Raw genomic sequence first — 23,767 nt, forward strand, 5'->3', positions numbered from 1 at the left:
GAATGAATCTATGGATGATTTCCTGAAAGACTTCTCGAACGGATTTCTGGAGGAAGAAAAAGTCATGGAAGTTTTTCGAGAGAAATTCTGTGATAAATTTCTGAAAGGTCATCTGAAGGAAACATTAGAAGAATTTTTGAAGCAATCCATGGAAGATGTTCTAAAAGAACTTTCACAAAAAAAAACAGTGGAAGGCATCTTCAATAGAATTCCTGAAGGATTTTCTAAACATCGAAACGAATCGATGGAGCAACTTCGGAAGGAATACAAGGCATAATTTATAAGAATTTTTTCGGTGATTTTTTAAGGCATTCCAAAGGTTTCTATGATATCCTTATGGAATAACTGGAAAAACTCTCCGGAGGAATATCTGGCAGAACTTGTTGTACGAAGCTTACTTCTTGAGATTCGTGCATTCGAAGCTCTGGAGCATTGTTGAACTGGGATTTCAAGACGTTTGTCCTTAAGGTGGAACATCAGAAGAGCCCAAAAAAAAAACATCAAACCACCCTAGCTTTGCTCACTTGCAAAAGGATGAAAGATGTAGATAATCCAAATCAAGCGCATCTGTTTACGAATTAGTGCTTTTGAAAACGTAAACGTGAGTAGGGATTCAAGTCGGCCATTGTGACAGCCATATTTCTATTTTCCGATGTTTCACCTTAAGGAAACAATGAGAAACACTATACAGTCAGGTTTTTTTTTACGCGGGGGATACGTACCGCGTAAAAATAAAACTCAGTTCAAAATTCAAAAAACCGCGTAAAAAAAGTCTCACCATTTCTCGACGAATCATGCAAAAATAAGACGATGAATTTTTTTTTTGTATGGAGTTTTCATTTACGCGGCCGCGTAAATGAAAACCGCGTAAAAAAAGACCTGACTGTAGTTTATTGAATTTCAATCTTTATTATTTCACAGCGAAAATTCCAAGTTCATAGTTCGCACTTGAACGTGCTCAACGGTTGTTCCCGTCCCGTGCAACCCATATGAATGGTGAACTTGAATCAAAATAAAACGAAAAGTACCTGCATCATACACAGTCGTAGGAGAGCGCCTTGCGACGACAAGCCGTTGATATGGTGTCAGTATGGTATGCAAATCAGGCGGTTCTCCCCGTTGTTGTCAGTCATTTTGCGGTGTACAACACATCACCGCGAACAACAAAAACAACACCGTCGTCGTCGTCGTCGACGACATAAATCTCGTTTTATCCTTTTTAGCCTTAACTGGAAACGGATGCTCTCGACCGACCGGTCGGGATCGGGTCCGGGCCATGGGTACCAGTCAGAGTGCAACCCAGCCAGACTCGGCAGAGTGCTTTGAGATAAAACTGATACCGAGAATTGAGCCGTTCGGTCTGTCGGGTTTCAAAATTCTAGAACACCGCTTCAATGCGCAGCGCACCCCGTCCGCGATGTCTGCGCTGTGGATGGCGGCGGCGCCATTTAACTATCCGGCAGAAGAAGAACTACTTTCCTTATTTGGATAGTGTTTTGAGTGGCTCGTTTCAGGAACTAAAATTTCCGAACTTATACCGGATTATAAATGAGATAGGTCTCAATGGACGGATGGTGGTTTTAGTTTAACAGTTATGGCCAGTTTTTATAGCTCTTTGGCTGCGTCTGAGGATAACAAAGGAATTCGAAATATGGGTTCGGGTGCTTGAGTAAACAATGACTGACTGATGATACCGATCGCTGTCCGTCCAAAATGGAATGCCAGGCATTATTGCGATGACAGTGTTCTACGAGGCGTTCTTGTCCGACGATTTAAGTTCGTGTATATTATATTATAATCCATTTATACAATTACCATAAATAAGTAGCAGTGTGTAACTGTTGGTAGAGACGGACAAAGCAAAAGCGCAATCGTGACAGAGTAATTTGTCTATCTTGTTTGGAGAATATGGCATCGAGTGTGGTAGCCGCGCAGAACACCCATGACATTGCACGTGTCCGTACGTTTGCTGGGAGCAGTGCTTCCGGCGGTTGTTTGCGAGGTATTTTGCACACGACCGCCCGACGACCGTTGGCGATGATGTTGAGCCACTGCGCATTTCAAATATGGGCATAAGTTCATATTTCTCTTCATCAACTCTGCCAACTCTGACTGAGGTAGAGATCGGCGCCATCCGATCCGTTGCGATAAACACACCGCAGAGAGTAAAATAAACTATCTGGACGACGGCGGTCAAGGTCGTTTCTCAGAGCGACTCTTCCTCGGTTCGATCACTTCCTCTTTAGGGCATCCAACTCTTATTGCTGCTTAACGCGAACTTGGTCACCTATCTCGTTCAGATAGTGACTCACTACCGATCGGAACCGGTATGTTTTGGAGAACCCTACCGAGGTGGTCACATCCCCAACAACCTACTACTGGAAACAGTGGAGACTGGAGAGTGATACTGCACGACCGGAGGGGTCACCATATTTGGTCGACTGTAGAGCGCACGTTGACCGTTGATCGCATGATCGCCATCAACACGTCCTCCTCCGGTCGATCCAAGCGTGAAACTCTGTGTGATGTTGTGGTTGTTTTACTTTCCTCTCGCGTCAAAACGTCCGCCCCCGCACGCATTTCTCCGACTACTCATTCATCAGCTGGAATTGCTGTCCTCTTTCAGTATTCTACGAATTCCAGTGGTGATCGTAGGTTGAAAAAGATTTAGAATATGAAAACATAGGGTACAATGATACATATTGCCATAAAAGTTCAACAAAAAACAATTCGCTCTCACTTGTAGTTAGTGGGCACAAACGCAAGTGTATTGTGGATTGGCATCTAAGGCCTGACAAGGAAAGAACTTAAGAAACAACAGATAATAATGAAAATTCAATCGAGTAGAACAAGATGTTTGAGCATTGGTTTCTTTTTAAACAAATATTCGACCCTGGGTACTAACAGCTTAAGCCGAAAGAGAGATGGGTTTGTGTAAAAGGAGTGTTCACGGTGTGTCTTCGGTCAGTTTGGCCTTCTGTTCCCAAAATCATTACCTGTAGGTTATATGTTCTGTGGCTTAGTTGGTTAAAGCGGCGGTCTAGCGAATACGGTTTCGTGGGTTCGAATCCCACCAGAACGCGATTTTTTTTTCACAAATTTCATCTCTCAATTTGTTAATTAGCAATATTTCGCGTCTTCTAATTACAAGTTTTTCCAGTATATACAGGGGATGGCCAAAATGTTTGGGATAGGCAATATTTTTTCTCTCATGAAACAGTTCAACATGTTATAACTTTTCATAGAGTGCATCAAAAAATCTCAAATTTGACTGTTTGTCAACCTATTATATGTGCATCAATGGTACAAATTTAGGCTCGATTGAATAATTTTTCGCGGAGTTAGAACCGTTCGGGTAAAACACAATTTTTAGACAACTCATTTTTGAGCTGTCATATCTCGGAAACCAGTGAACCGAATTGAATGAAATTTTGAACGTACACTAACAATATACAAATGCTTCACAAACTCTTAAAACATAGATACTTTTTGAACGTTGAAAAAAGTTATCATGGATTGACACTTTTTGGATTTTTCTCGAAAAACTATTTTTTTACGTCAATGTCAATAAATTTTAGTGTTGATGTCCAAAGATTTTCCACTTCTGTTCTCAAGTTATTTTTAATCAGATTTATTAGAGCCTATTTAGATTAGAAAAAGAACACATTTAGTAATTTTTGTGTGGTATTGTAAATTTGACTTATTTTCCCCTATATTGGTAAAAATTTGAACCCGGTATAACTTAATTCGCCGTGAGAAAATATTACATTTTATTAGTTTGTATTAATTATCAATATATTGTTGATAAACGTTAAAAAATTCATTCAATTCGGTTCACAGGTTTCCGAGATATGACAGCTTAAAAATTGAGTTGTCTAAAAAATAGTGTTTTACCCGAACGGTTTTAACTCTGCGAAAAATTATTCAATCGAGCCCAAATTTGTACCAATGATGCATATCTAACAGGTTCATAAACAGCCAAAATTTGAGATTTTTTGATGTACTCCATGAAAAGTTACAGTATGTTGAATTTTTTATTGGGAGAAAAAAAGTTGCCTATCCCAAACATTGTGGCCACCCCCTGTATATAAGCCATCAGTTATTAAAAGTTTATAACATTGTTTATCAAAACCTCTTTTAGAGCAGAACAAAACTTAACCCTCTAATACCCAATCCCGTCTTTAGACGGGGTATAGTTTGAGCATTTTTGTAATTTTTGTTTCGTGCAAAATCAATTTTTTTATATTTTTGCCTGATATTCAGGACTGTTCTGTATATCTCAAAATGGTTTTTGGTGTATTTTAAAACGTATTTACAATTTTTAAAAATCATTGAAAAATTGATGTTTTAGTCACCTTTTAGAAGTCATTGTTTATTTTGTATTGAATGGCTACAATTAACATATTTTAAATTTTTCCCAAATCATTCTGTCCTTGTTTAATAGTTTAAGGGAATCGAATACACTCTAAAATTATTTTCCTTAAAATTACACGGAAAATAAAATTTTCTGTGATAAATATTTAAAATAATAATATTTCAACAATAATCATAAAATCTCAAAATGTTTTCTTCTCAAAAAATCCGTTCCCCAAATTGGCTTCCAGGAAAAATATAAAAGTGTGGGGATGTTCAAAAATAAAAATTAGAAAAATCAAAAACTGAAATTCACGAAATTGAGAATTTAAAAGAATCATCTTCCAAAACATGTTTAAATCGATTTTAGATAACGAAAAATGATATTTAGATCAAAATCAAAAATTTGGGTATTAGAGGGTTAAAATGTGAGGTAATCGGGGTGTGCTTGTCTATAACGCATTCCTCGCTACACTCATCTCTGAACTCACTACTAGGATTACTTAAGTAGTATAGGCCTTGGATTAGTTAACATTGACAAACGCCCAACCTTTATGGTATCTGCTATAGCAGAAGTGTTAGATTAGATAGAACGCTCTGCTCGTACTGAATTTGTCTCGAATTTACTATCTGGATGAAGAGTTTGTCTGAATATCGCTGCATCTATTTTGAACATTTGAATTTTACTACGCAAACTTAACGTCCGGTCAACAAACTATGTGTTTACCTTTCATTGGAACTCCCAAGTGACATGGATGATGCAGTTGAAACTAAAACGTTCTTAAAAACTGAAAGAAACTTGTCCTCTAATTGCGGCCAATGAAGACTACAAGAGGAATCCCCTGGTGGAATTTCGATATGGATCAGCTCAGGAAACAAGGTAGAAAGAGTTGGAGCTAACGGCGTTCAGCTGGATGGGTGACTACAAGTTCGCTCGGAAGCACTATAAGAAAGCTCTTCGATCTGCTGAACAATTTGGCTGAAAAAAAAAACTTATACAATCGTTTCAAGTTTGATTGAAGTCAGACGGTTGAACAAAATCCTTGCGAAATCTGAGGATTTCCGATTAAACAAACTTTATTTGTCTTTCTCTGACGAGGAAGTTTTGTAATACTTATTCAGAACACACTGTTCTGAATGTATGGCTATTACATCTTCGGATTAATCAGGTGTCTTTTCATGTAGTCACGAGTTTCTGGCTGAGACACGGAGCATCGTAGCTACTGAATCGATTCAATGGGCGCTTAATCCTTATGTGGCCGACAGGGTACCCGGGTATCCAGCGCCCATTTAAAAAGCATGGCGTAGAAAAAAGCAAATAGTTTGTCGGACACATAACGGTTAATAGCTTTCCCTCTTACAAATCTCCGGGAGCAGATGAGATTAAATCCTATTTGCTCCAGAAGGGATTTGAGCAACTTGTTTAAAAGCAGCTTGTTGTTTACAGCTTTGCTACTGAGTACATTCCCATATACGCGGCGTGATATAACTGTAAAGTTTACCTCGAAAAGGGGACTAGCATTGTTATTATTATTATTATTAGTTTTATTAGGGAGATTTTTAGCCAGGCTGGTTCATCTCCAGTGCATTGTTAAAAGAAGCTAAGAGTTTCAGGCCTTGAGGTGGTCGAGAGGTGGCGGCAGCATTACGATGAGCACCTCAATGGCGACGTTGCAAGCACCTAAGGTGGCTCGGTAACAGATCTAGGAGTACGTACATACATACATTTATTTGCACTAGCGTGCACAGGGGGGGGGGGCAAGGGGGGGCACTTGCCCCCCCTTCTACGAAAAATTGTATGCACCATTTTTGCAATTCTTGCACCTTGGATCTTACCACGCAATGTTGAGAATCACTGAGCCATGGTGCACCATTGACACATACAATTTCTTAGTATCGCATGCACAACCATGATGTTCTCAGAATCATCTAGGCTAAACTCACGCACCATCTTCCAACTAATCAGTGATATCAGCACCATATTCAAATAACATGCACCAGCACCATTTTGGCATTTCGTATTCCAAAACTGTATTCCATGTACGTGAACCACGTACGTGAATTCCAAGCACCATTTTTGCAATTCGTGCACCTAGCCATACAAAATAACGAGTATCACTGAATAACAGTGACGACTAATACAGCACACTAACATCATGCATCTTCTTCAAAGCTTTCAATGCACCATCATGATATCCACAGAATGATCTAGGTATCCACGTATTATGATGATCGCATGAAATGTCTTTTTATCAATTAAGTATCTAATACTTCATACTGATATGAGCCTCTGCACGAATCTGGCGTACTGCTCACTCCCACAGAAAACTTGAAAACAGTTCGCACAGTAAAAGTCAAATGTGACTTTTACTGTGCGCGCTGTTTTCAAATTTTCTGTGGGAGTGAGCAGGACAGGGCAAACTCGTGCAGAGGCTCATGCACCATCATGAAACTTCATGCACCATTACAGCTTTTCAAGCACCATTTCAGCGTTTATCATATCATCTAGGCATCTAAAGCACCGTAATGCCGTGAGCATCACATAAAATACATTTTTTTGTTTGCTATGCACCATTTTTGCAATTCGTGCACCTAACCATATTGATAAGCTTTGAAAAACGGTGACAACTAATGCATCGTCTAGCATCATGCACCTTCTTCAAAGCTTTCCAACCACCATTTTGGCATTCACTATATCATCTAGGCATCTTATGCACCATTATGATGTGGTTCACAAGTGAAATTGATGCACCATTTTGACATTTCGCATACAAAATAGCATTCCTTGTTCCTGGTCTATGTTGATTTCTGTGCCGTATTGAGTTTCCTGCACCATTTTTGCAATTCGTGCACCTACATATGGAATTTGTTGAGTATAACTGAATCATGGTGAAACTACTGCGCCATACAAACATCATGTAGCGCCTATGCATTCCATGCACTACCATGATGATCACATAAATATCTAAGCACCATCTCATGCCTCATCTAGGCATTTAATTCACATTTGAATTTCATTTTGCCATATCGTACACCAAATTGTATTCCATGTACCTGATACATGTTGACTTCCGCACCACATTAAATTCTATGCATCATTTTTGCTATTCTTGCATTTTGGATCTAATCACCCAATATTAAGAATCACTGAATCATGGTGGCAACAAATGCACCCCTGATACATACAATTTCTTAGTATCTCATGCACACCCATGATGTTCTCAGAATCATTTTTAGGCTAATCTCACGCACCATCTTTTAACTAATCAGTGAGGTCAGCACCATATTCGAATAACATGCACCATTTTGGCATTTCGTATTCCAAAACTGTAATCCATGTACGTGAACCATGGTGACTTCGGCACCACATTCAATTCCAAGCACCATTTTTGCAATTCGTACACCTATCCATACACAATGTCGAGTGTCGCTGAATAACGGTGACAACTAATACAGCACACTAACATCATGTACCTTCTTCAAAGCGTCTACAGAATGAACTAGGTATCCACGCGTTATGCTGATCTCATGCACTATCTTTTAATCAACTAGAAATCTAATGCATCATACTGATATGCACCATCATTTAATTTCATGCACCATCAAAGCTTTCCAAGCACCATTTCAGCGTTTATTATATCATCTAGGCATCTGATGCACCATTATGTTGTGAGCATCACATAAAATACTTTTATTTGTATTCTATGCACCATTTTTGCAATTCGTGCACCTAACCATGCAACATGTTGATAATCTTTGAATAACGGCGACAACTAATACAGCACACTAGCATCATACGCCTTCTTCAAAGCTTTTCACCATTTTGGCATTCATTATACCTTTTTTTTTGCGGTCAGGCTAAGGCCGGGGTGGCCTTTGCTGTACATAGTAGTCGCCTCCATTCCACTCGGTCCATGGCTGTTTGTCTCCAGTTCCGCACTCTGCGTAGGGTCCGCAGATCGTCCTCCACTTGGTCGACCCACCTAGCTTGCTGCGCTCCACGTCTTCTTGTACCGGTCGGATGACTCTCGAGAACCATTTTAGTCGGGTTGCTATCCGACATCCTGATGACGTGACCCGCCCACCGTAGCCTTCCGATTTTCGCGGTATGGACGATGGTTGGTTCTCTCAGCAGCTGATGCAGCTCGTGGTTCATTCGCCTTCTCCAAGTCCCATCTTCCATCTGCACTCCGCCGTAGATGGTACGCAACACCTTCCGTTCGAAAACTCCAAGGGCGCGTTGGATTTCATTATACCATCTAAGCATCTTATGCACCATTATGATGTGGTTTACATTTGAATTTGATGCACCATTTTGGCATTTCGCATACAAAATAGTATTCCACGAACCTGGAACATGTTGATTTCTGTGCCACATTGAGTTTCCTGCACCTTTGCACGAATTGCATGTGCACCTTAATATGAAACATGACGAGTATAACAGAATCATAGCTAATGCACCATACATACATCATTCATTCCATGCACCACAATGATGCTCACAGAATCATCTAGGCACCATCTCACGCACCATCTTTGAATCAAATAAAGCCTGTATCTGCAATAATCGGGACACAGAAATACCGCAATAATTCTGCAAAGGATACATTGAAATTGTTAAAATTTGACCTGGGAACATCTTAAGATGTGTTGATTTCACCTGCAAAATTTCATGCAAATCGGTGCAGTACTTTTTGATGTAGCAATGAAACAGTAGAACGTGGGCGAATGATTTTTGTACAGCACCTAGATTAGCTTATAAGCGCTGTACTTTTGAAATTGGCAAAGGATATGGCAGAAATTCCGAACATGAACCTCTCAATATACGTATCTTGCATGGGTAAAATTTCATTAAAATCGATGCACTATAAAAAATTCTATAGTCAAAACATTTATTGGGACTAACCCTGATTTTAGCCCTTTCGACAGAAATTAGTGAGCACCCCTTATTGTTCTGATTATACTGTTGAAAGTACAATTCCAAAAATGACGACATTTTGCAGGAATAATATATATATAAACAACTATCTTCTGTGAAAATTCCATGAAAATTGGCCAAGACATTTAAAAGCTATGAAAAGGCTAACATCGCATATGAAAAACACGAAACATTTTCACTAACACTCACCCCCATTCAACGCTGGTAGCTTTCAAACCAGGTGATCAAAGTTGATGAAATTTTGTATGAAAGTGCTTTTATGTGTATCACAACTGCCTACGAAATTTCGTTATTATTGCTGTACATTGGTCTGTAGCGCAAAATAACCATCTGTCATGCAGATGAAAATTGGTCGTGACTGTACAAAATTCTTAAACGCATGTCGTTTTATTTTTGAGCTACAGCTAAAAGTAGTGCACCGATTTTTATGAAATTTGGCACAAATAATAAGCAGACACCAAACAGTATTCAGTCATTTTTTTTTGGTTAATTTTATTGATTCATGGCAGAGTTACAGCCGTATTTCTGTGTCCCGATTATTGCGGATACAGGCTTTATGTGTCTAATTGCGAAATAATGCACCATCGTTAAATTTTATGCATTACTGAAGCTTTCAATGCGTAATCGTGGCGTATCTGTAGTAATCCGTGAAGGCATTCCAGGAGAAATCCCTGGAGAAATTTCAGGAGGAATCCTTGATGGACTTTCTGGAGGAATCCCTGAAGGCATTACTAAAGAAGTGCTTGAAAGAATTCTTGAACGTAGCTCTCAAAAACTGGAAGAGGAGTCTAGAGAAAGTTATGTAGAATTTGCAGGAGGAACTACTAAAGGAATTGCTGGAAAAATTATTGAAGGAATTCCCTGGAGGCATTTCTAAAAGAATCCTTGAATAATTTCCTGGGGGAATCCGTAGAGGAATTCGTGAAAGAATTCATGGAGGAATTTGTGGAGAAATATTTCGAAAAACTCCTGGACAAATTTCTGGAAGAGTTCCAGCAGGGGCTCATTAACGAACCCCTGGAGTAAACTCTGGAGGCATTCCTGGAAGAAACCCTGGAGAAATTCCTGGAAGAATTTCTGGAGGATTCTCTGAAGGCATTCCTGAAGGAATCCTTGAGAGAATGCCTGGAGGTTTCCTTGTAAGAATTCCTGGAGGAACTTCTGGAAGAATGTCCGGAGGAATTTCTGCAAGAATCCCTGTGGAAATTTCTGGAGGGACATTTGGAGGAGTTTCTAGAAGAATTCCTGGAGGAAGCTATGAGAAATTCCTAGAGAAATCCCTGATGTAATCCCTGGAGGAACTCCTGAAGGAATCCGTGAAGGAATAACAGGATGAAACCCTGGAAGGGTACCAGAAGGAATCCATGAAATAATTCATGGAGGAATTCCAGGATGAATTGCTAGAGGAATTCCTGAAGGATTTTTTGGAAAAAAATCCTGCATGAATTTGTGGAAGAATTACTCGAGGAATTCAATGACGGATCCTTGCAGAAATAACTGGAAAAATCTCTGGAGGAATTTGTGGAGCAATTTCTGGAGGAATCAGTGGAGTCATTCCTGAAGGAATTTTTGGAAGAATCCGCGAAAAAATTCTTGGAGGAATTTCTGAAGGCAGCTTTCAAGAATCATTGTAAGATTTTCTGGAGGAATACTTGGAGGAATCCCTGGAGACATTCATAGAGAAAATCCTAGAGAAATCTTTGGAAAAAATCCTAGAGAAATCCCTGCTGTAATCCTAGGAGGAATTCCTGAAGGAATCCGTAAAGCAATTCAAGGATGAATCCCCGGAGAATTATTAGAGAAACTTCTGAAAGAATCCCTAGAGGTTTTTCTGGAGAAATTCCTATAAAAATGTAGGAATTTCTGGAAGAATTTCTGGAGGATTTCCTGAAGGAATTCTTTGAAAAATTTCTGGAAAAATATTTGCGGCTTCCTGAAGGAATGATTAAAGGAACTAAGAATTCTTAGAGGGATTTTTGAGGAATATCTAAAAAAATCATTGATGAATCCCTGTAGGAATTCCTGGAGAAATTCCTGGCGAAATCTGTGGGGGAATACCTGATGAAATTTTTCGAAGAATTCCTGGAACAGTTCCAGGAGAAGTTTTTTTTCTGGAGAAAACCGTGGATAAATTCTTGTAGGAATATCTAGAGGAATTCTTGGAGGAATCCATGAAGAATTTTTAAGATGATTTTCTGGAGCAATTTATAGAGAAATTTTTATAGTTGTCCCAGGAGAAATTTCTGGAGAGATTCTTTGAAAAATTCCAGAAAAAAATCCTGAAAAATGTCTGTAGAAATGCCTGGAGAAATTTCTCGAGGAATTCCTGGAAGAGTTCCGGGAGAAATTTATTCAGGATTTTCTGGAGAAATCCGAATCCGAATCTCTGTAGAAATTCCCGAAGGTATTCAAGATGGAATTAACGAAGGAATTTTTGCAGGAATAATGGAGGAGTTCCTGGAGGAATTTCCGAAAGAATTTTTTGAGGATTTTTTTGCGAAACGTTCCTGGAGAAATTCCTGGATGATTTTCTTGAAGAATCTCTGGGGAAATTCCTGGAGGAATCTATGTTTGAATTCCGGGAGGTATTTTAAATTCCTGAAGAATTTTTCGGTGGAATAACTAGAGAAATTCCTGGATGACTTCTTTAAGAAATTTCTGGACAAATATTTAAGGCTTCCCGGAGTAATGTCTAAAGGAACTCCTCGAGGAATTTGTGAAGGATTTTTTTTTGAGTAATTTCTGAAGAAACTCATGGATGGACTCCTGGATGAATTCCCGACGAAATTCCTGGAGGAATCCATGGAGAAATCCCTAAAGGAATTCCTAGAGAAATTCCCAGAAAAGATCCGGGAAAAATCCCTGCTGTAGTCCTAGGAGGGATTCCTGAAGGAATCTGTGAAGGAATTCAAGGATGAATCCCTGGAGAATTCCCAGAAAAAATTCTGGAAGAATCCTTAAAGATTTTTCTGGAGAAATTCCTGAAAAAATGAAGTAATTCCTGGAAAAAAAAATCTGGTGGATTTCCTGAAGGAATTCTTTTAAATTTTTCTGGAACAGTTTCGGGAGAAGTTTTTTTCTGGAGAAATCCGTGGATGGACTCTTGGAGGAATACCTAGAGGAATTCTTGGGGGTATCCATGAAGATTTTTTAGAGAATTTTCTGGAGCAAAAACTAGAGAAATTTTTATAGTTGTTCCAGGAGATTCCTGGAAAAATTCCAGAAAAAAAATCCTGAAAGAAATTCTGTAGAAATCCCTGGAAAAATTTCACGAGGAATTCCAGGAAGAGTTCCGGGACAAATTTATTCAGGATTTTCTGGAGAAATCCGAGTAAGAATTCCTTAAGGTATCCTTGCAGAAATTCCTGGAGGAATCCTTGTAGAAATTCAAGATGGAATTACTGAAGAAATTTTTGAAGGAATGAATGGAGGAATTTCTGGAGGAATTCCCGAAAGAATTCTTTGGGGTATTTTTTGTGAAACATTCCTGGAGGAATTCCTGGAGAAATTCCTGGATGATTTTCTTCAGGAATCTCTGGAAAAATTTCTGGAAGATTCCATGTTTGCATTCCGGGAGGTATTTCTGGATAAATTCCTCCAGATGTTTTTGGAGGAATTCATTTCTGAATTCTTAGAGGAATAACTAGAGAAATCCCTGGATGACTTCTTTAAGGAATTTCTGGACAAATATTTAAAGCTTCCTGGAGGAATGTCCTCGAGGAATTAATAAAGGATTTTTTTGAGAAATTTCTGAAGAAACTCATGGATGAATTCCCTAAGAAATTTCGGAGGGATCCATGAAGAAATCTCTGGAGGAATTCCTTGAGAAATTCCCGGAAAAGATCCGGAAAAAAATATTTTAGGATTTTCTGGAGGAATTAGTCGTGGAATTTCTGGAAGAATCCCTGGAGACAATATTGGTGGAATCCCTGGAGGTATTTCATGAGGATTCCATGGAAGTATCCCTGAGGAATTCCTAGAAGAGTTCTAGGAGAAAATGGTTTAGGATTATGTAGAGGATTCCGTGAAGGATTTCCTGGAAAAATCCCTGGATGAATGCCTTGAGAAATTTCTGGTGGAATCCATGGAGGGAGGAATTTCTGAAGGAATTCCTGAAAAAAAATCCTGGAGAAATTCCTGGAGGAATCCATGGATATATCCCTGAAGGAATTCTTGGAAGGGTTCCGGGAAACATTCCTTTAAGATTCTCTGGAGGAATTCTGACAGAAATTCCTAGAGGATTTTCTGGAGTAATTCCTGGAGGTATTTCTGGATGAATTTTTGAAGAAATTCATGAATAAATCGTTGAAGGAATGAATCCCTGAAGAAGTCCTTGAGAATTTTCTGTAGAATGTCCTGGAGGAATCCATGGAAGAATTGCTCTAGAAATTCCAGGAGGAATTCCTGGAAGAGTTCCGGGAGAAATTCCTTTAGGATTTTCTGGAGGAATTTGTAGAGCAATTCCTTGAAGAATCCCGGGAGGAAATATTGATGAAATTCTGGCAGACATTCCAAAAGGATTTTTTCTAGAAGAAATTTCATGAGGAATCTCTGGAGGAATTCCTGGGGGTAATTCTGAAGAAATTTCTGGAGTATTTACTGGAGAAATTATTTGGGGAAATTCTGGAGAAATATATGAGGCTCCATGGATAAATTTCTGCAGGATTTTTATAAGAATTCCTGAAGAATTTTTTTAACGAATCCCTGCAGGAACTCCTTGAGAAACTCCTAGAAAAAGTTCTTGAGGAATTCTTTGAGGAATGCAAGGAGAAATCCCTGTAGTTCTGCTGAAAATTCCCAGAGGATTTTTTAGAGGAATCCCTGGAGGAGTTCCTGGTAGAATTTCTGGCGCTCTTCCTTAAGAAACTTCTGAAAGAATTTTAGCGGAGGAATTTTTGCGGGATTTCTGAAAAAAATCATGAATCAATCCTCGGAGGAATTCCTGAAGAAATGCCTTGAGAATTTCCTGAAGGAACCCATGGGGGAATTTTTCGAGGATTTCTAGGGGGAATTCCTGGAAGAGTTTCGTTTAATCTAGGATTATCTGGAGGAATGCGAGGATCAATTCTTGAAGGAATCCCTAGATGAAATATTGTAGGAATTCTGACAGTCATTCCTAAAAGAAAATTTCAGGAGGAATCTCTGGAGGAATTATTGGAGTATTTACCAGAGGAATTATTTGAGGAATTTCTGGAGAAATATATGAGGCTTCCTGGAAAATTAATGGAGGCATGCCTGAAGGAACTTCTCGAGGAATTTCTGGAGGAATATCTGGAGGAATTTCTGAAGATATTAAATATTGCACCCCTGGAGGAAATCCTGAAGAAATATCAGGAAAAAAAAAACCTGGAGAAATTCCTAGGGGATTCCGTGGAGGATTCCCTGGTGAAATTTCTCGCGGAATCATTCGAGGAATTCCCGGAATTCCTGGAAGAGTTTCGGGTGAAATTACTTTAGGATTTCTGGTGGAGTCCATGGATGAATTTCAGGGAGAAATCTCTGGAGGCATCGCGGAGGAATGTCTGAAGTAACTACTCGGGCAAATTGTAAACGAATACCTGGTGGAATTTTTTGAGGAATTTCTGAAGAAATTTATGAATGAATTCCTGCAGGAATTCTTGGATAAATTGCTGGAAAAAATCCTGAAGAAATTCCTGAAGGAATCCGTGGAGGATTTCCTGGACAACTTCCTCGCGGAATTCCTCGAGGAATTCTTGGAAGGGTTCCGGGAGACATTCTTGGGGAACTCAGGCAGAAATTCCTAGAGAATTTTCTGAAGGAATGCCTGGAGGAACAGCTGGAGGAATTTCAGGAGTTCTTCCTCGACAAATTTCTGAAAGAATTCCTGGTGGAATTTCTGAAGGATTTTTTGTGGAATTTCTGAAGAAATCCATGAAGGAATTTCTGATGAAATTTTTTTGAGAATTCCCTGAAGGAATCCATGGAAAAATCCTTGGAGAAATTTCTTGAGGAATACCTGGAAGAATTCCGTGAGAAATTCCTTTAGCATGTTATGGAGGCATCCGTAGAGGAAATATTGGGGGAATTCTGACAGACAGACATTCAGGAGTTTTCCTAGAAAAATGTCAGGAAGGATCTCTGGAGGAATTTTAGGAGTATTTACTGGAGGAATTCCTGGGGGATTTATTTGAAGAACTTCTGGAGAAATATATTAGGCTTCCTGGAGAAATGTCTGCAAGAACTCCTCGAGGAATTTCTGAAGGAATTCTTGGAGGAATTTCTGGAAATATTTCTGAGGAATTTCTGAAGAAATTCAGTAATGAATCCCTGGAGAAATTCCTTAAGAAATTTTTGGAAAAAATCCTAAAGAAATTCCTAGAGGATTGCTTGGAGGTATTCCTGGAAGAGTTTTGGAAGAAATTCCTTTAGGATTTTCTACAGGAATCCGTGGATGGATTCCTGAAAGAAATCACTGGTTGCATATAGGAGGAATTTCTAAAGCAATATCTGGAGAAATTTCAGAAGAAATTCATTATTGAATCCCTGAAAGAATTCCTGAAAAAAATCCTGGAAAAAATCCTGGAGAAACTACTGGAGGAATCTGTGGAGGATTTCCTGTAGAGATTCCTCGCGAAATTTTTGGAAGAGTTCCGGGAGACATTCTTTTACGATTCTCTGGAGAAATTCTGGCTGAAATTCCTAGAGGATTTTCTGGAGAAATCCCTGGAGGAATTTCATGAGGAATTCTTGCGAGGATTTTTTTAGGAACTCTTGTAGGAATTTCTGGCGTTATTTTTAGAGAAATTTCTGGAGGAATTTGTTGATTAATTTAAGAAGGATTTTTTGAAATGATTCATGGATGAATCCCTGAAGGAATTCCTGAAGAAATTCGTTGAGAATTTCCTGGATAATTTTCTGAAGGAACTCCTAGAGGAATTTCTCAAGGAACTCCAGGAAGATATTCTTCAGAAATTCCTTTAGGATTTTCTGGGGGATTCCATGGGGCAACTCCTAGAGGAATCCCTGGAGGAAATATTGGGGGCAGACATTTCTTCATTTCATTGGATTTTTCCTAGAAGAAATTTCAGGCGGAATTCCTGGAGGTAATTTTGAAAGAATTCCTGGAGGAATTATTTGAGGAATTTCTGGAGAAATATATGAGACTTCCTGGAGGAATTTCTGAAGAAATTATTGGAAGATTTTTTGAGGGAATTCCTGGAGCAACTCATGCACGAATCTTTGGAGAAATCCTGGAGGCATCTCTGTAGATTGCAATAAGGATTCCGATCAAAATGTTCTATCTAGGAGTTCTGACATTCTCCTAGCATCATTAGTTGTCTAGGATCAAAATTCTTTCACAACGACAATATTTTTTTCTATAATTGATAATTGTCTAGATATTCTTCATTGTATTTAATACGTTTATAAAATTTTATAAGAGTCGAGATAATGACTTCATATTTAAGTTTCGTATTGCCTTGAAATCATTACCATCCGAAGCCTGCTCTAGAATCCCAATATGAAGTACTTGGTGATGTTGGCACCACAACATGTTGAAACCCCTACTTGGGAATTCATATTGCGTGTAACACCATCATTCTATTTTGCACCATGATCATACATATATTGCACCATTATTATAGTGCCCCCCCTAAGCAAGAACCATGCGCACGCTAGTGTTTATTTGTTCAACATCACATTTAAGACAAGACATAATCAACAATAGTACGCCACAATACTCGGTTTGTGGCTGCCGCTCTCCATCTTCGGTCGCGCCCAATGCTCGCCAAGTCACGCTCCACCTGGTCCGCCCATCGTGCTCTCTGCGCTCCACGCCTTCTTGTGCCAACCGGATCAGTTGCAAACACCAGCTTTGCAGGGTTGTTGTCCGGCATTCTTGCAACATACCCTGCCAACCGTATCCTTCCTGCTTTGGCCACCTTCTGGATGCTGGGATCGCCGTAAAGTTGCAGCGAGCTCGTGGTTCATCCTTCTCCGCCACACACCGTTCTCCTGCACACCGCCGAAGATCGTTCTTAGCTTAGCACGCGTCGCTCGAAAACTCCGAGTGCTTGTAGGTCCTCCTCGAGCATGGTCCATGTCTCGTGCCCGTAGAGGACCACCGGTCTAATTAGCGTTTTGTACATGGTGCATTTGGTGCGTGGGTGAATTTTTTTCGACCGCAGTTTCTTCTGGAGCCCGTAGTAGGCCCAACTTCCGCTGATGATGCGCCTCCGAATTTCACGGCTCACGTTGTCAGTAAGGATCCGAGGTAGACGAATTCCTCCACCACCTCGAAAGTATCCCCGTCTATCGTAACATTACTACCCAGACAGATCCGGTCGTGTTCGGTTCCGCCTACCAGCATGTACTTTGTTTTTGAGGCATTCACCACCAGTCCGACCTTTGCTGCTTCGCGTTTCAGGCGGGTGTACAGCTCTGCCACCGTTCCAAATATAATATAGCGATAATGTCCATGTCGTCCGCAAAGCACACAAATTGACCGGATTTTGTGAAAATTGTTCCCCGGCTGTTGAGTCCGGCTCATCGCATCACACCTTCCAGAGCGATGTTGAATAGTAGGCATGAGAGTCCGTCACCTTGTCGCAGTCCCCGGCGAAATTCGAATGAACTGGATAGTTCACCCGAAACCCTTACGCACAGTCATTTTTTTATTTTTTTGTTTATAGAAAGGTAATTTACTTTTACAGATACCCAAGAGGTTCCTCGGGTTATGTGGGGGCGACACTAAAACTTCTTTCTCTCTCTTTCTTACCTCGCGGTATGACCGTTAGGGATGACTTCGACTTTGGCTTTGTGGGCTTCGTGGCTGTGCGGTTAGCGGCGCCAGTTGTCTAGCCGTTTCATAAGCCTCAGAGTGTGGGTTCGATTCCCGCTTCAGTCGGTGAAAACTTTTCGTCAAACAGAAAGTTCTTCACTGGACCACTGGATGTTTTGTGTGTTGTCCGTTGTCTCATGTTTGTGATCGTAATGCTAAGCGTTCTATTTGCTACCGCCTTAAGTTGTTCACTCTCCCCCTGAAGGCTCAGGTCCTGGCTAGTACTTGGACTACCCGTTGAACTCAAGCTCCTGGCTGGGAAGGGAAGCCGACTCAACTAGCTGTTGTTTGGCTCGTCATTTTCTCTGTAGTTCAAATACGATTCAAGAAACCGTGGAAGTAACCGAATCCCACTTATCTTTCTCCGTACACATCCTTTCAACAATGTTGTCAGGAGTGATGGTTCTACCGCATAACTCCTGCATACTCGATCTTTGCTCCACGAAGCGTGAGCATTCAAAGAGCGCATGCTCCGCGGTCTCGTCGCAGTCTGCACACTCCAGACATGCCTGCGTGTCCGAAACTATGCCAATTGCCAATTATGCCAATTGCATGTTCCGCTGTCAGTTCTATTTCCTCTATCGACTCGCCGTATACCCTTGTAGTACTCCTTGTGGTGATGTACCTCTTTTCTCCCTCCTCATTGTTATAGAGTAGCACCCTATTCTGGAAGTAGATCTCCAGTATCCGGCAAGAGCTATTCGGAACTCCTAATAGGTGGTGAATGGCGTATTCAATGGCGACCCAGCTGACGCTGACATCCAACGTGACGACCGCGCAGTAGCGAATTCCTCTACGTTTTCTCTGGAGCGCTATCTCGGCCGTTTCGTCGGTTACGGCCTTATTAACGTCCACCGTCGATCGACCTTTCCGGAAGCCAAGCTGGTTATCCGAGAGCCCATAGTTATCTGGTTTCTCGGTATTGACCTCAGCCACGACAGAATGATCCGTTCCAACAGTTTCCCTGAGGTGTCCAGGAGGCAGATAGGTCTGTATGCCGACGGGTCGCCAGGTGATTTCCAAAATACCGGTTTGCGTCAATTTCTGGGTATTGCCTTAGCAGTGCTGCGTCACACGCACGGCTCATGGTTCCGACTAGATCATTGCTGGATAGATCATTCGTATTACCCTCCATGAGCAATCGCTCCACAAATGCCGGCTTATGGACAGTGCCTAATGCCGAACGTCGGATGTAACGATCTCATTATATTCCACACAAACTTGTAACTCCGAGTCGAATGAAATACTGCCAAGTGTCCGAAAAGTGTGCTAAAACAAACATTCAGCTTCACCTGAATGAAAAATGATCGAACGAATCTTTACGCCTCCGCGAACAAGACTGGCGAAAGATAGCCGCAGATAGAGGTGTTCCTCGCGACTCCGGTCTCCGTCGCGTCGCGGTGTTTGTTTCGATCGTTTCGATAGAAATATCATATGGTGGGCGGTCGGAGCTTACCATTTCGGTGTGAAAATTGGCGAGATTAGTCGACGATCAATGCAATCAGATGAAACGTGTGGCCACCAATCATTCGGGGCTCGACAGTCCAGTCCAATCGGCCAGGTCGCAACGTTCGTTGTCTGATTCTGGGATGCTGGGTGGCTGTTTGTGATATTTTTGGTAATCCAATCAAAAACTTGTTTGCAATTAGTTCGAATTAATTAGAGATGAGGCTGGCTGACTGGCCTTTATCGGCGAATATCGTTTTATTAATATTGCTTGCTTTCCATGTCCGAAAGGACGTCTTTGGAGTAAGTTTGAATTGAAAACTCATAAATTTTTCACCTTGAGCTCTTGAGTTATGGTGATGCGAATTTCTGGCGCATGGATATTTTTTTGGCCATCTACAGTGGAATTTGAAATTTTTTTTCTCAATTTAGACATTCAATAAATCATTTTAAGAAACGTTACATATTGGATTTTTGCCTATATTAATACCCCCATTCGATTAAGTCGAATGGATATAAATGGTCTCATTGCGTTATATTGCACCTGATACCACTGTCGTTGTTTGTAAGTCACTTGCGAAAGTAATGCAATACAATATCCGTTGTTTACACAAACTTGACACCTGAAACGTGAAATATCCAAACCAACCAGAGCGTACTTACCCATCGCCATCGGCAACAGTTCTACCGGTTTATCGCAAGGTAAAAATGAAGGCAATTCATAGCAAAAACAAACCATATCTTCCAACCAACACCTTAGGTCTGGACTGGACTGAATAAGTCAAGCACAAAAGTATCTGTGCTGTGTGAATAACGAGAGAAGAATGGGTTTTTACTCAGCCCGATGGTGCTGATTTCAAGCACGGTCTCAAATGTCCAGATAAAGTGCGCGCGCAGTACCACGTCCGAATTTAAATATGCTCACCTTGTGCGCCAACCACGGAATCGAACAATATGTTTTAGTTAATCGTGAGAATTTCCCATCCCCATCAGACAAGAAGGCTTCTAAAAGGTGTTGAGCGCGTGGCGGAGAAACAACAAATCTGATTCAAGATTCATAGTGGTGAAGAACAAATAATGAACGAAAAGAATGATTGTTAAAACAAACGCATTCCCGGCATAGACTTTCGGGGCCAGCCAGGTTTGGCAAGTGAAATGAAAAGTGCCAGCAGTGTGCTATCTACCAACTGCGCGATTGTGTGATTCAAGAGTGATTATCTACTGACCAACGAAAGACGTTGCCGTTGAGTTATTACTGTGTAGAAGAATAGCAGCGACTCGAGAAAGAGCACGTATAGCGGCTCAGCAATGACGACACTTCTGAAGAACGTGACCAACAGTATCTGGCATGCGTTTCGCGCTTTGCAGCAGGATTGCTCCGGTTTTGTGGGGAAATCGAAATTGAAGGTAAGTGGTGGTTCTAATTATTTCGGTAATAAGAACATAAATATCTTTGTTTCTGTAATCGCTTTGTTGCTCAAATGGTCTCCTAGTCATCCTGCGACCTTTGAGGGGATGCAGAAGAGGTAAACACAATTTCTAATGTCGTTTTCGTTTTTGATTCAGTTCCAACCCGGGTTGGAACTGGATGAGATGACAGTTTCTACCCCAACCCGACTTCGGTTTCGCTTGTACTAAAGTTTGTTTGAGTTTGTTTGTTTACACATTTTCCGCCAATCCAGTTCCAACCCAGGTTCAAAAACGAATTCGACATAACTTGCCTGACTTCTTGGTGGCTAAGGCGTAGCATACTTACCTTACCGGTCAGACTAAGGCCGGAGTGGCTTCTGCTGTACATAAGAGTCGTCTCCAGTCTGCTCGGTCCATGGCTGTTTGTCTCCAGTTCCGCACTCTGCGAAGGGTCAGCAGCACGTCCTCCACTTGCTCGACCCACCTAGCTCGCTGCTCTCGTGGTTCACTCGCCTTCTCTAAGCCCCGCCTTCCATCTGCACTCCGCCATAGATGGTACGCAGCACCTTCCGTTCGAAAACTCCAAGGGCGCGTTGGTCCTCTTCACATAGAATCCATGCTTCGTGCCCATAGAGGACTACCGGTCTAGTTTTTTGGATGGTTCGATCGTAGAGTTCTGCGCAGTCCAAAGTAAGATCGATTTCCTGCCGCAATGCGTCTCTGGATTTCTCTGCTGGTGTCTTTGTCGGCGGTTACCAGTGAGCCCAAGTACACGAATTCTTCAACCTCCTCGATTTCATCACCGTCGATAGAAATTCGAGGTGGCGGGCTGCGGTGATTCCTCCCTAGAGCCCTTTGCCATCATGTACTTTGTTTTCGTGACATTAATGACTAATCCGATTCGCCTGGCTTCCTTCTTCTGTCGGATGTACGTTTCCGCTATCGTCTCAAATTTGCTAGGTATAATTTCAATACCATCAGCGAAACCAAGCAGCTAATCGGACTTCGTGAAAATCGTTCTACTCGTGTTTATCCCCGCTCTCCTTATTACACCCTCTAAAGCAATGTTAAACAGCAAGAACGAAAGACCATCACCATGCCGTAACCCTCTGCGAGATTCGAAGGGACTCGAGGATGTCCTTGATACTCGAACTACGCACATCACTCGATCCATCGTCGCCTTGATCAATCGTATCAGTTTATTCGGGAATCCTGCATAATCTGCCATGACTGGTTTCGATCGATTGTATCATACGCCGATTTGAAATCGATGAACAAGTGATGCGTGGGCACGTTGTATTCGCGGCATTTCTGCAACACCTGGCGGATGGCGAACTTCTGGTCCGTTGTAGCGCGTTCACCCATGAATCCAGCCTGATATTGTCCCACGAACTCTCTTGCAATCTGTGATAGACGGCGGCATAATATTTGAGAGAGTATCTTGTAGGCAGCGCTCAGTTCCCGCAATCCAACTTGTCGCCCTTTTTGTGGATGGAACACACGATACCTTCCATCCATTCCTCCGGTAATACTTCCTCTTCCCAAATCTTGGTAATGACCCAGTGTGGTGCTCTCACAAATGCTTCTCCACCGTATTTTAGAAGCTCGAATGGTAGTTGATCTGCTGCAGCGGTTTTGTTGCTTTTTAACTGGCTAACCTCCTCCTCAATCTCTTGGAGGTTAGGGGCTGGAAATCTTTTGTCCTGCGAACGTACTCCTAGATCTGTTCTGCCTGTTCCGCGCCTGTCTATAACGTGCCTCATTCGCCCTCGTACGGTGTTGCAGCATTCTCGTTCATGCTGCATTCTTCTCGTTTTTCAACTGTTCACATTCGCCGTTGTACCAGTCGTTTCTGTGATTCGGAGTCGCGAAACCCAGTGCTGCAGCGGGGGTACTACCTATGGCGGATCGGATGTCCCTTCAGGCCCACAGGCACATCTGTATAGCCATTCCGAACATGCCTGGGCCCGGTGTCTTGTTCACCTTGAGCGACTTGTGCGATGAGTTCATCATTTGTCACCGGGGCAACCTGGACGGGAACTCATGGTCGTGTCTCGCGGCGCGGTAACAATGATTCCTCCATCTTCTGCTGAATCTCGGGGGTGTTGACAAGCCATGATTACTCTGGGATGGTGTTGGCCTGTCAGATACTATCGAAGCACGTCCGCTTACGCGCTTTTGTCATTTTGTTCAGTGCCAGTTTGGCCGCTCTGTAGACCTTATTTTGCTCTGTTCTACCCGGATCGATGCGAACTCTTTGCATCTGTCTTTTAAACAGGATGCGCTGAGTCCTTGGATTGCTGGGTACCACCAGTGTGTACTGGTCGGTGCCCGTTCCTGGGTAGGGATTTTCTTGGCATTGTTGCGTTGCGCTGCACGCGAGACTGAGGGTTCCGACTAGGTCGTCGGTGTTCCCCGCCACGACAAACCCCGGCTTGTCGGAGCGCGAGATCAGCCATCCGCGATGGCTAGCGATGACCCTCGACTGTGGCCGTCTTCTTCCGTTTTCGACTCTGTTCTGAATTTGCTGATAGTCATATCTGTGCACCCATCACCAACCCAGCAGTCTGAGTTAGGGTTTAAATACAGTGTATCAAACAATTGTCCGTACAGCAATTTTTTGGTCTAAATAAATTTTCATTTAAATGGTTATAACTTTTTTATACGTCAATCAAAGACGCTGAAATTTTGACCAATTATAACCCATATATTAAAGCTCCATTGATAAAATTTTGAGCGAGATCCAATAAGTTTTCTGAAAGTTATAGAACTTTTAGTAAAACTTATAAAATTTTTGAATACATTTTTAAAACATTATA

The 23,767-nt window shown here is 41.4% G+C and overlaps 1 protein-coding gene across 10 annotated transcripts in view; it reads left to right on the forward strand.

Annotated features, from left to right (window-relative positions):
- Window positions 1–23,767, forward strand: part of LOC109416888 (switch-associated protein 70) — a 58,021-nt gene that overhangs the window by 28,766 nt on the left and 5,488 nt on the right. For 6 of the 10 annotated variants that reach the window (XM_019690984.3, XM_029875032.2, XM_062855423.1 and 3 more), the window contains exon 2: window positions 20,532–20,945. In XM_019690984.3, coding sequence (XP_019546529.2) covers window positions 20,847–20,945 — 99 coding nt within the window. In that variant the 5' untranslated portion in view covers window positions 20,532–20,846. Of the gene's footprint in view, window positions 1–20,298; window positions 20,946–23,767 lie in introns of all 10 variants that reach the window. The other 4 variants (XM_062855419.1, XM_062855418.1, XM_062855424.1 and 1 more) reach the window with 2 other exon arrangements.

The sequence above is a fragment of the Aedes albopictus genome, chromosome 3 (assembly GCF_035046485.1).
Source record: "Aedes albopictus strain Foshan chromosome 3, AalbF5, whole genome shotgun sequence".
NCBI classification, from domain to species: Eukaryota; Metazoa; Arthropoda; class Insecta; order Diptera; family Culicidae; genus Aedes; species Aedes albopictus.